General features: G+C 30.3%; 3 protein-coding genes across 12 annotated transcripts in view; 1 reads left to right on the top strand and 2 right to left on the bottom strand.

Annotated features, from left to right (window-relative positions):
- Positions 1-1,450, top strand: part of LOC126769338 (apoptosis-stimulating of p53 protein 1) — a 256,568-nt gene extending 255,118 nt beyond the window's left edge. For 7 of the 9 annotated variants that reach the window (XM_050488027.1, XM_050488024.1, XM_050488025.1 and 4 more), the window contains 5 exons: positions 38-120; positions 202-317; positions 399-500; positions 605-807; positions 1,123-1,450. In XM_050488027.1, coding sequence (XP_050343984.1) covers positions 38-120; positions 202-317; positions 399-500; positions 605-807; positions 1,123-1,155 — 537 coding nt within the window. In that variant the 3' untranslated portion in view covers positions 1,156-1,450. The remainder of the gene's footprint in view (positions 1-37; positions 121-201; positions 318-398; positions 501-604; positions 808-1,122) is intronic. The other 2 variants (XM_050488028.1, XM_050488029.1) reach the window with 1 other exon arrangement.
- A 1,129-nt stretch (positions 1,451-2,579) lies between these two features.
- LOC126769745 (odorant receptor 85b-like) lies at positions 2,580-6,725 on the bottom strand. Its single transcript, XM_050488662.1, has 9 exons — positions 6,464-6,725; positions 5,559-5,711; positions 5,175-5,357; positions 4,816-5,014; positions 4,540-4,636; positions 4,184-4,282; positions 3,593-3,681; positions 3,279-3,345; positions 2,580-2,645 (listed from the first exon to the last, which is right to left on the bottom strand). The coding sequence occupies exons 1-9, from the start codon at positions 6,723-6,725 to the stop codon at positions 2,580-2,582; spliced, it is 1,215 nt and encodes a 404-aa protein (XP_050344619.1).
- A 1,418-nt stretch (positions 6,726-8,143) lies between these two features.
- LOC126769354 (proteasome subunit alpha type-3) overlaps positions 8,144-12,794 on the bottom strand; it is a 147,925-nt gene continuing 143,274 nt past the window's right edge. For both annotated transcript variants that reach the window (XM_050488054.1, XM_050488055.1), the window contains exons 2-6: positions 10,820-10,948; positions 10,436-10,642; positions 9,870-10,118; positions 8,960-9,072; positions 8,144-8,354 (exon numbers count right to left, since the gene is read on the bottom strand). In XM_050488054.1, the coding sequence (XP_050344011.1) occupies positions 8,177-8,354; positions 8,960-9,072; positions 9,870-10,118; positions 10,436-10,642; positions 10,820-10,840 (768 nt within the window). In that variant the 5' untranslated portion in view covers positions 10,841-10,948 and the 3' untranslated portion in view covers positions 8,144-8,176. The remainder of the gene's footprint in view (positions 8,355-8,959; positions 9,073-9,869; positions 10,119-10,435; positions 10,643-10,819; positions 10,949-12,794) is intronic.

Below are 12,794 nucleotides of genomic sequence, written 5' to 3'. Positions count from 1 at the left end.
AGAGTATCATAATTTTTTTACTGGTTGTAATTTTCAGGTACAAAATGCAAGCGCTGCAAACGATGAGGGTATAACAGCACTCCATAACGCCATTTGTGCCGGTCATTTTGAGATTGTGAAGTATGTTTTAGAATTAATGTAATACATATAACTTTGATATTGTTATAATTTATTTTCAATTTAATATCGTTTTTTTTTCAGGTTCCTAGTAGAGTTGGGTTGTGATGTCAATGCACAGGATTCAGACGGGTGGACACCTTTACACTGTGCTGCTTCTTGCAACAACCTACCGATGGTGCGATTTCTTGTCGATAATGGTAAGAACATTAGATGATCACACTACTTATTCTTAAAAACGTATCTACCTAATTTTTAATTATTAATGTTTGATATTTCAGGCGCATGCATATTTGCAACAACACTATCAGATCATGAAACGGCAGCAGAAAAATGTGAAGAAGATGAGGAAGGCTTCGACGGTTGCTCCGAATATCTTTACAGTTAGCATTTTATGACGTTGAAATGAAAATATAGCAGACGCTATTTTTTTTCCACATTTCTTAACAAAATATACATAATATATAAATTTGCATTACATTTGCAGGCGTTCAAGAAAAACTCGGCATTATGAACAATGGTTTAGTTTATGCTGTGTTCTCATACTCGGCCTCGCGTAGCGATGAGTTGTCCTTCGAGACGGGCGCGAGACTGCAAGTATTGAGGAAGGGAGACGACAACGAGCGGGAGTGGTGGTGGTGTCGAGACGACTTGGGGAATGAGGGCTACGTGCCTAGGAACCTGCTTGGGGTGAGTAAAACTATTATTCTACGATTCCTTACAAGCTTACATTTTATTTTATCTCAGTCTCATATAGAAATATTTTTTGAATGTGATGATATTGTAACAGTACGGAATAGGGACAAGTATACGAGACAGTGTTGCTAGTATTTGAATGGTTAATGTAACACATGTTTGTTTTGCCTCATTCCGGGCAGTTATAAATAACATCATAATAAAGTATTAATTTAAAAAAGGTTTCATATATATTGAGAACAAATAATACTTATTAAGTTATTTTGAAACTACTCTAAACTAACTCTCTTTTTGTGTTTGATTTTACAGTTATATCCGAGAGTAACCCCCCAGCAGGAATAAGGATTTAATTGTACGGGTTAAATTATGAACTTATCAATTGTAAATACATTGGGTAATTTTTATTTTTTATGTATTTATATAACTGTAATCTAATAATTAATATTGTATACAATTTTAACAGAATAAAATATTTTGTAAATATTTAAATAAGCGATTAAAGTTCAAAACGAATGAGATTATATTGTACATTTTATAAATACGCGAGTCATCATTTTAATTCGTAATGAAATTTGTAATATTCTTAGGATTTCTGAAAATATTGTGAAATATTATAAATTGACAATACAAGATAATGTTACAAACAATATATTGGACTTTTTTTTCATCCTTTTGTTACAAAAACGGGCTCTATAATAATTCTTGGTTTTCTACTGACCACGTAGAGTATTATGTTTTAAGTATTTTTCATCTGTGTTTAGTAAGATAAAAAACTAACTCTAATATAGCCTAACTCTAAAGTTAAAAAACTCTAAAATAAAAACATAGCCTAACTCTAAAGTTAGGCTATATTATTTAGGTATAGGTTAATTATTTTATTGAAGTCCAAATTTCGATCGACCGAATTTCGGCAATAGCCGCGATTCACATGGACTAACCGATTATTTTCTATGATATAAGTATTTGGTATAACATAATAATTATCAACATATATCACTCTTTTAATTAAGTAGACATTCAGAGTAACTGAAGAGACACAGCTTGGTTATTTTTTTCACATTAGAGATAACAAATATATACAAATAAAAGTTTACTTTATATTTAAGCTTATAAAGTTTTCGTTCACTCTTAAATTATCAATAGGTAAGGTGTGACTATTTCTATTTGTTATATTATAAATTATTTGAAAAGGATATCTACTAAACTAATTCAGTTTAATAATTGGGAAGAAATGGATCTAAGGAAAAATCGTTAATTTAAATTGAAAAAGCTGCATTTTATTATGATTTAGTCAGAGATAATTATATTTTATTTAATCAAAGTGCTATTCCTAAAATATATATCATATCCCAGGCCCGTAAACCCATACGGTCAGCCAAAGATAATTAATTCTATGAATATATTGATTCTATTCCTTCAACATGTCACATAAATATTCCAAGCAAATTATAATAACCTATTTATATTTTAGAAATAGTAATTAGGCCTTTAATACTTTATATTAAGAACGAACTAAGATTTATATCTGAAATCGAATGTTAACTTCGTTAATCTATTTATGAACGAACTAAGGTATTTTTAATACGGTATTAGGCGGGTTTTTTTTATTGTTCATTATGAATACAGCTTATAATTTGTTTATCATATTTATGTTCTCAAAGTGATTAATTTATAAGGCTCTTTGTATTTGTCGATAAAAATCGTGCAATTATTTAGAATAGAAACTTTGTAGAATAAAAAACACAGCAGGCGAATAAACATTCGCCTTAAGCATCAATGTCATCATACATTCGATTTAATAAAGACAGATATGACCAAGACGTACTCATTACCTGGAAAAATAAAATTATTAACAACAAAAATTTTGCGAAATATATATATATATATATATATATATATATATATATATATATTATATATAGAATAGGAAGGCGGACGAGCATATGGGCCACTTGATGGTAAGTGACCACTTGGTGACTACCAACGTTCATAGACATTGGCATTGTAAGAAATGTTAACCATCGCTTACATAGCCAATGTGCTACCAACCTTGGGACCTAAGATGTTATGTCCCTTGTGCCAGTAATTACACTGGCTCACTCACCCTTCAAACCGGAACACAACAATACCGAGTACTGCTGTTTTGCGGTAGAATATCTGATGAGTGGGTGGTACCTACACAGACGCTTGCACAAAGCCCTACCACCAGTAATATAATACCATCAGTAATATAAAAGTATAAAATTATTTTAAATTTGTTTATCTTAATGTCAGTGGCATAAAAGTCACCTAGTGAAGTGGAAATCGCAAGTTCGATCCTGATCTCCATTGACATCACCACTATTAATACAAGCTACATATAAGCTCAATTGGTGCGGAATTATAAAGAAATATTAGTAAGTACTTGAAAATTAATAGTATAATTTTAAAAGGAAAATGTAAATAAATTCGATTTCTTACAATACCTTCGAAAACATTGTAAGTGTTAAATCCGAAAATCCTAACGCGGAAAGATGACATTCTCTTTGTGACCTGAAAGTAAGAATTTGGTTCTTGCTTACTAGCTTATGAAACAAACGTTATTTACACGTATACATTTTATTTAAGTTTACACGGTATGCGCAAGCGATTCCGTGACGTCTCACGGCGATGTCAATGCGTAGTCTGACAATCAGGCTACGCATCCACTAAGACTAAACACCCACCCATCGCTTAGTAGCGTGAAGAGATGTGTAAACGAAATACATGTGACATTAACGGTCTTAAAAATTACAATTACCTGGCTATTATTATGGCGATGTACTTTCTAAACTTCTTGCCTCTCTCATACCAATGACATTCATACGCCGCAGTAGCTATATTGTAACTCTGAAATTATAAATGGTAATATGATTTTAGTCAAATGTATATTTTTAAATCTGTTTAGTAATAAGTTTGAATTAGGTGTGATACTAGATGATCTATAATTTTTTTTAATAGAACCCCTGAAATTTGTTTTTAAGTCGGCCATGATGAATTCGTCTTACAATCTCCTACATCATAAAAATTTGTTATTTGTTGTATCATTATGTTTTGTAGTAAAGTGAAAATAACAGCATGTAAACATCCCTCTGCTGGACAAAGGCTCTCCTGTTAAAAAGAAGGTTTTAGGAGATTGATCGTCCAAGGTGCACAGCGTGACAGATTATTATCCGACACACAGGTTTCCTCACGATATTTTTCCATAACCACCGATTGTAAGATTATTTTCATAAATACAAATTAAGCGCAAGATAAATCATTGCTTTGTCTTGATTTAATACCAGATAGTCAGCTCGGCTCATACGTTGTGTATTTATGTGTTAACCTTATAATCAAAACTTTTAATTACCGCGTCAGAGAGAATTTGGCCGGGCCATGCTATTATGAAGATTGCAAACATTATTCCTAATGAAGCGGTCAAATTTTTTAGAAACATCCCATCAGCTATCTAAAATTAAAACGAAATTTATTTGCTGTATTGATAAAAAACACTATTTTGTAAAACTGAACCTTTGTATTTAACCGAATAGAATATCAATGAGTAACATACATTTGTTATTTCGAAATTAATACGATAATAAATGAATAACTTTATATTTAAAATTTAACTGGTATTTTATGCAATAAAAATGAATTAAACAAAAATAATTCGCGAGGTTGTCAAAAGATAATGAACATTGAATAATTGAAATAATTTATACTCACCACCGCCATAAAAGAGAAACAGCAAATAATTACAGAAGAAAACGAGACCTGACTAAAGATAATTCCTCCAAATATCTCGTTTAAGGAATCTGCTAGACTGACATAACAATAAAAGAATTATCTATGTAAAATAACAATTAATTATGCATTGCATTATAATAACAATTACTGCGCACCTATTGAAGAATAAACTTTTGTCGAATACTAGATGTTTTATTGAGCTGTATATTATGATCATCTAAATCATCATTATACTTTGGGAGTAAAATTAGTTACCTTAATAATTTCTGATGTTTTGTCACGATAATTTTAATGTCTTCACAATCATCGTCTTCAAAATTGTAATTGCTTGAATTTGGTTCAACAAGTTTCTCTAAGTCTATTCGTAGTAAACTCAATAAAGCACTTAAATCAAATATGAGGTCTACTAGTAAAAAGTCACAGGAAACGTATACGCACATGTGAACCACCGTACCTATAAAAAATGCTTTTATTGTTATTAAGTTTGATTACTGAATTGGTTTTGTTCTTACAATGGATGCTCGCTATAAGAATCACTGGGAATAGAAGGATACTCTAACAGTGAAATATTACCAGACCGTCTTTAATTTTAAATAAATATGAAATTTACATACATACTATAATTTGATACGTATAAGCCAAAGCATACTGGAAATGAGAATGTAGGTCACAAAAGAAATACATTTGCAAGGGAAACTGGTATTGCACATCCACCTCTGTATTTATGGAATAAATCGTCATCGCTAAGGGCAGCAGCTCGTAGAATACTAAAGAAATAATTGCAGCTCTAAAAAAAGCTGTAAAAACAATTGCAAATGTTAACATCATAAAAAAGTCCCTGAATTGTTACAAAGAAAATACTTAAATCTTGAACTATTTATTTAAAAAAATGTTTTCTTATGACAAAGGGTACTCTACCTACACTATAAAAGTAATACATTTTTAATTTAATTCTTATAGGAATAAAAATATATTGTCATAAAATCTATAATATTCACCATTATCAAAGAATTTCAGAGATTTCGTCCAATAATACATTGTTTTTTTCTTCTCTTCGTCGTCAATTTCTGTTGGCCATATTTTACCTATCTCCATAATCACTTCCCTTATTCGATCTCGTTTATATGTCACTACAAATATCTTTACTAAATCTGAAATTGCTTATTTTATAGAATTTTCTTAAAATGATATACAGGAATTAGCGTCTATATGTAAATATGAAATCATTGATTCCAACAAAAATGGTATAAGAAAGAAAATGTTAGTGTAAAAATGCTGACTTATCCTAATAGGATATATCTTCCAGTCGACCATTTTGATATTGAGAAGAAAATTTATCTAGATAAACAAACTTATATAATACTATACGAGAGTATACTAAATAAACAATATCAAGGTCGTATAGAATTTAATATTTTTTTATTTTCGTCGCTTATTTGTGTGACTTTACTTATTTTTAATAATAATCTTAGGTCTCACGCACTGATACTATATGCCTCGATGGTCTAGTGGCTAGCTTATAAGACTGCAGGTCCTGGTAATATTATGGGCCAATCAAATTTACAACGGGTTTTTCGGTCCGTAAATTCTCAGTAGCAGCCCAAGCCCCAGGTTTGGAAGTCGGCAGTGCCAAAATGTGCGTGCGTCGGAAAGTACGTATACTGTTGTTTTTGCTCCTGAGTCCGGAACTCTCGTCCATCGGATTATGAATTTAAGGGATTAGTCAATGCAACTGTGTTTGTCCATAATATCGCCTGCGTAGTTGGCAATTCTCCATCGAGAACGGCCGCCGTGACTGAAGCCGGTCAAGATTACACCGTCATCATTAATATCCAGAATTATATATTATATTTACGTTATTAAAAAAAAACTATGTTTCTATATAAAATGATTTTGCATATACCTTGTATGACCATAAAAGTACTTGGTATAGTACTAACAACATCTAAAAATTCGGCACCAATTTCGTTTCTTTTGATGACATAAAGAATTTGACCAACTAATAACACCATTACTAGGCTCATAAATAAAGCTAGCTTGAAATGTTTTTTAAAGAAAGAAACTTTTGATTCATCAAATATATTTATACCGATTTTTTCTATCAATATTGTGTGCCGAATAAATGTATCAACGAATGTCGGTGGCAATTCTTTTAAATTATTCATTTTATATTACAATGTGAATTCCTTTTGTGTAAAATAGATTTAAAACCACGTTTAGCAGTTTCTGTGAAATTTATAGAAAAAGTATTCAATGCTGTAGAGATAGAAAATGATGTAATATCGATATGGCATTATTTTTTTTATATAAATAATAAAATGAAATTGTTCATTTTTTTTGTAATTCTTATATCATTTATTTTTGATTTTTTGTTGTTGAAGATAAGACGAAGAAGAAAATATATTTAATTCAATAACATTGAATGCTTTTGCTTGGCGTTTAATACGGTTTGTATTATATTAGTTTAATATCTTATTACGGTTCTTTGCATTGTTACCAAGGAACCTATAAAAAAAAATGAAATAAATCTTTAAAAAATTTTGAATGTCTTTGACGGCTGTTATCTGTACATTTAAAAAAATACTTATAGGTTTATAACTAAATTTATCAAAACACTTAAATGTAGACATCGCATACGCCGCGAGCTACAAGGCGTTATTATGTGCAATTGAAATGCAATTTCATATATTTATTAAAATTACCTTTTCAAATATTTACTATTTAATAGTCATTGCGATTAAAATTATTTTTAACATTTAATTTACAGATAAATATGGTGTTTTTTTATTTATTGTATAGAGGCCTGGGTAAAATAAAGTGCTTTGATTTAATATTTAAATATCAAATAACATTTAGACCATTTGATTGGATAAATTTGTTGTAAGGCCAAGTACTACTTTAACTAACACGTGCCTTTACTTAGAATACGTTTATATATAATGGAGCCCTATATCAGAAATTGACATTTTTTATGGTAAATTGTTGTTTTGTCAAATTGTTGACTTCTTATTTTGTTGTTGAGTCAACTTCTTAATAAATATATTTTGAATGATATTTGAAATACAAATTACAAAATTAAATTTAAAATAATTAAATTTATACATCATATCTTTTTTGTATTTGTATTTCAATTACAAGTAATTCGAATATTGCACCACCCACCCTGATAGCACGATTGTGGCCAGACTTCAAGAAAGAATTATTATGGTTTTATATTTATACATATATATTTGATCGGTAAAAGAGTAAAATGTATAAATCAAAATAGCCAGCTTCTAGAAAAGATTTGAGCCTGTTCCACCACACGGCTTCGAAGCGGGTTAGTGGATTATTTGAACACTAGCGGTTAAACCTAACATTTTTATTTTCAAGGCTACAGATGCCGACTTCCTATGTACAAATTTCTGGTAGGGTCTATAAAAAAAATTTGTTTATCCTGTCAACACAATGTTACACACAAAACCATGTAAAAGAAGTTTTTCTTGCGCAGCAATTAGTAAAAAAAAATTACAAGTTTTTTAGATATAACATGGGTATATAATAAATGCTTACCAAAAATATAAAAAAATAAAAACATGGAAAGTATGATATAAAATTTTATTATCTATATATGTTTTTACATGTCTCCTTCATCAGAATCCTCAATATCAGCTAGAGCTTGTTTGGCTTGATTTTCTGCTTCTGCTGCTACCTCTCTTGGTACCATCTGGTGACGTCCTTTCGTATCCTTTGAAACCCAGGACAACTCAAGCTCAAATTGCTTGTCTTTAAGCTCGTCGTGAACTAGGTATATACTGAAAGAAGAAAAAGAAACAATCAACAATGTTTTAACTTTTATTTTGTTTAAGCGCGGTATGTAATTGAATCTTAGTAAAATAACTATAACACACATGAGAAACAAAGATTGGAAATAAATGTTTCATTTTAGAGAAGTATACAATCTTAATAATTGCAATATCAATTTGCAGTCCAAGATCTGTTACAAGAGTGCAAAAAGGGATATTTATAGTAACAAAACACAGCTTAACTCAATATTAGCAACCCAACAAGAACTACAATTGTTTGACCAAGATAAAAACTAAAATCGTAATTTTGATCTTGTATACTCACTTGAACGTTAGGGATTTTTTAAAACTTTGAGGTAATACCATTATTATGTTCTGATATGGATACTTTATGCAAATATAAAATGCGTCTCTATAGCCCAATAATTATAAAGACAGACAAAATGCAGTATGAATATTTATTTTAGTTATTTCAAGGAATATATGGACTGGACATGGTCTACTTCTTTTGTTATTTACATTCATAGAAAAATTTGAGAAAGTATGACATAATAAATATATTTATAAAAACTACTTTATTATATTATTGAGATACATTAAAATTCTAGACTTACATTCTAGCAGCTTCTTTCACTAAATCCTTTACCGACAGGTCAGCAAGTTTAAGCTTTTCGATTTCAGTTTTTGCAGCTTGCTTCGCTTTTCCAACAGCACATCCAAAGTATGACTGAAATTAGTAAAATTAAACCATTATAAACTCTTTTCTCAAGTCTTTGATTAGCATTAATAATCTTCAGAATGATTACTTTGTATTAAATTTATAGCTTCCTTAAAAATTTAGTAATAATTATATAACACATTGTTTTTATTTTATATTATAGGTTTGTAAATATTTATTTTCTTGTTTATTATAATTCCAATTTTAATAGGTTTATATTGTTTTTTTTTTTTTATAATTTCACCACTAGCTATGTTGATTTTCAAAAAAGGTAAAGATTAATGCTGTTATTACCATAGTACTGAGTGGTAAATATAGGAGCTTAAAATCTAATCTATATAAGAGAATTAAAAATCACTCTAAGCTTCTGTTTTAGCAAATTATTGTTTGAGGGTAATGTATATGTATTTTTATTAAATTTCCAGCCTATACTAGAGCTGCTGCTGAGCAGGTTTCAATTAGTTAGTAAAAATAATCTTATTAATAAAGCCCATTACTCTATTTCAGAATAAATATCTGGACGAAAATGCATAGATTGAGTGATTGCTGGATCTCACGTAGAAATTAAGTAATTGTACGAGACGATTTGATTTATACTCTAAAATGTAATTTCAAGACCTAACTCTCAAAATTTCAGTTATTTTTTCTTTTATTAGACAGTTAATTTATAGACAAAGCTTAGTCTACATAATTTTACACTGCAATTCTTATTCACACAGCAGTAGCACTAAATGTCAACAAAGTGTTGTCAAATGTTAAACCTTATAACAGAGCTAGTTTTTAATTAAAATTAAGAAAATACTTACAAATGAAACTCCACTTGGTTCAAGCATGAACATTTGGGGTCCATCATATTCCGACCAAGTTCCCATTATCACTGAGCATCCGTAAGGCCGGACAGCACTGTATAAAGTGTATGCATGCATGTACATGGACACACGCTCATTCAAGTATTTAAGAGGAACGGGTGCTCCATATTGTGATCTATAACTCGATGCTTCGGATCTTGCTGTTTCTACTATTTGTCTGGCATCTGAGATAAGACCAGCAACTGCCTGTAATACATTTCATAAACTCATTATTTAACATACTTTAAAATTAATTTCTATTTTCTAAGACTAACTATAAGATTGTTAAGTTTTGCAATAAAAAAATATGTATCTCATCACACACTGCATCACTTAGTATTAGTGAGGTTGTAATATATTTTATTATTAAAAACAAAAAAATAATCTTTGTGTTATCAAATTAAAAAATTATATTATATACATAATAAAAAAGAGTATGTTTAACAAAATTACTATCTATCACAAGTAGTTATCTTTAAGTACTGTTGTATTTTTATGTATTTAAAAATTGAATATAGGCATACCATGCCAATATGTTCATCGGTGTGAAATATTCTTTTGTTAGCACCGGGTTCGTAAAGTTTTGATGTCACAAGTTTTTCGACAGCAAACACAACTCCGTCTTTTCCTCTCAGGCCGATAACTGTTCCTGAGTTTTCTACTGCCTTTGCTGCGTATTCAACTTGGAATACACGACCATCAGGTGAAAATTGGGAGGCAGAAAGATCATACTGAAAAAAATAGAAGTAGGATGATTAGGCATTTTTCATTGACATTTTAAGCAATGTCTGCAATTACTTTAACGCTTTTTAGATATTTTATTTCATTTTAGTTATATGGTACAAACAATTTTATTTTTTTTACATTTAGTTACTTTAAAACTTTAAGTAAGCCAGAATTATACTTACACCTGTACCGATTGAACTCATATTTGTGATAGGTGTTCGAAGACTGGGTCAATTAATTAAAGTAAGTTTTATAACAAATGCTTTTAAGTATAAAAGTATCAATTTCACGTTTTCTATTACAACATCAAACTAATTTTTGTATAGCGAATAGCGGCGACAATGACAAGCAGTCAAGCAACTCATGTTCGCCACAGATTGTTACAAGAAAAAATTGCTATGTTGTCTTTATATGTTATGGATAATATGATGATTTGCATAAAATGTTGATAACTAAAACCAATTGCAATTAAGTTTTTATTAGTATTTAAAAAATATATAATTTTATTTTCATAAAATATTTATGCTCAAAATTTTATTTACAAATTCAATTATTAGAAGTTAGGTTTGTTGGTCGAACGGACGACGTCGTTCGAATATACTCTAATAGAGGGCGCTACATTTTTTTTTGTTTTTTCTAAGCTTATGATATTACAAAGAATATTTATAATAGAAATCGAAATTTTCATAAATCACAATCACAAGTGTCCGTTTCCTTAACGTTATATTGTGATAATTAGCAAATAAATAAAACCAAAGGCGAGTATGCATGTATGTTAGTACGGCATTTAAAAAACTTTCAGCGCGAGTTTAATAAGAATGTCAATTAATATTTTCACTTTTGGAGGAATTATATATTCTGTTCAAAAATATTCTTGTTATGATTAAAAATATATTTTACAAATAGCAGCAATGTAATTTTTACAATTGATTTGCTATTATTTTAATGGTCATTAAAACGCCTTTTCGATCCTCATGACGTCTACACAAGTTGTTTCGAGTATACAAGTATAAGTTTAAAATATAATCAATACTGATTCAACTACTATGATATCCCAAATTATTATTGTAACTTCTACTTATTAGATGAGTATGAAGCGTGATGAGGTACAATTTACATTACAATACAATATAATACGATACAAGTAGGTACTTTTTATTATATCATTGAACTTGTATTGATCGTAGCTAACTTATTTTTGCGGATATGATTCATGTATAGTTTGTATAGTGTATAATGTGTCACGTTTCCGAAATAATGATGGATTCGATCTATCGGGTCAATTAGACGCAGTATTTTTTTCGGAATTCGTATTACTGTTGGCCCTAATGGCATCTTCTGCGTTAATGGGCAGGGAGGAGAGTCAGACTCAAGCCAGATATTAGGAGCCCACTTAAGGGCTCATAGTACGCGCGTCCTAAGGGTGCCTCCTGTGAGGCCGGACCTCGGCTTCGGACGCCGTCGTAGTCGGTAGGTGATGATTTACTTATATACTTATGCATTATGGTTGTTACGTTTATATTATTTTTACTGGTGGTAGAGCTTTGTGCAAGCTCGTCTGGGTATGTACCACCCACTCATCAGATATTCTACCGTAAAACAGCAGTACTTGGTATTGTTGTGTTCTGGTTTGAAGGGTGAGTGAGCCAGTGTAATTACAGGCACAAGGGACATAACATCTTAGTTCCCAAGTTTGGTGGCGCATTGGTGATGTAAGCGATGGTTAACATTTCTTACATGCCAATGTCTTTGGGCGTTGGTGACCACTTACCATCAGGTGGACCATAGCTCGTCCGCCTTCCTATAAAAAATATGTATATCTATTCTAAAAAATATGTACGACTCAACTTCGACTATATTAATATGATAATATAATAATGAGAGAACTGATTGAATGGTTGGTTGATTGGATCGGTTGAAATAAAAAAGGGGAGGAGGAGAAGGAGGAGATGCGACGTCCCTAGTTGAATCTAAATTTCTTTCTCAGTGCGCTCTACGATACCATTACGGAACATTGAACTTCAACTAAAACCCAATCTCTTAAAAGCAGGTGTTAGATAATTACCTTAGATAGATTGATAATTACCAATAACAATGTTAATGTAGGTATTTATTTCAAAACAAGTGAATGGTTGTGTGAATTGTGTTTTATTTTTT

This window comes from Nymphalis io, chromosome 7 (assembly GCF_905147045.1).
Source record: "Nymphalis io chromosome 7, ilAglIoxx1.1, whole genome shotgun sequence".
Lineage (NCBI taxonomy): Eukaryota > Metazoa > Arthropoda > Insecta > Lepidoptera > Nymphalidae > Nymphalis > Nymphalis io.
Note: the sequence above shows the minus strand (reverse complement) of the source record. Positions and strands in the feature narration are given on the sequence as shown.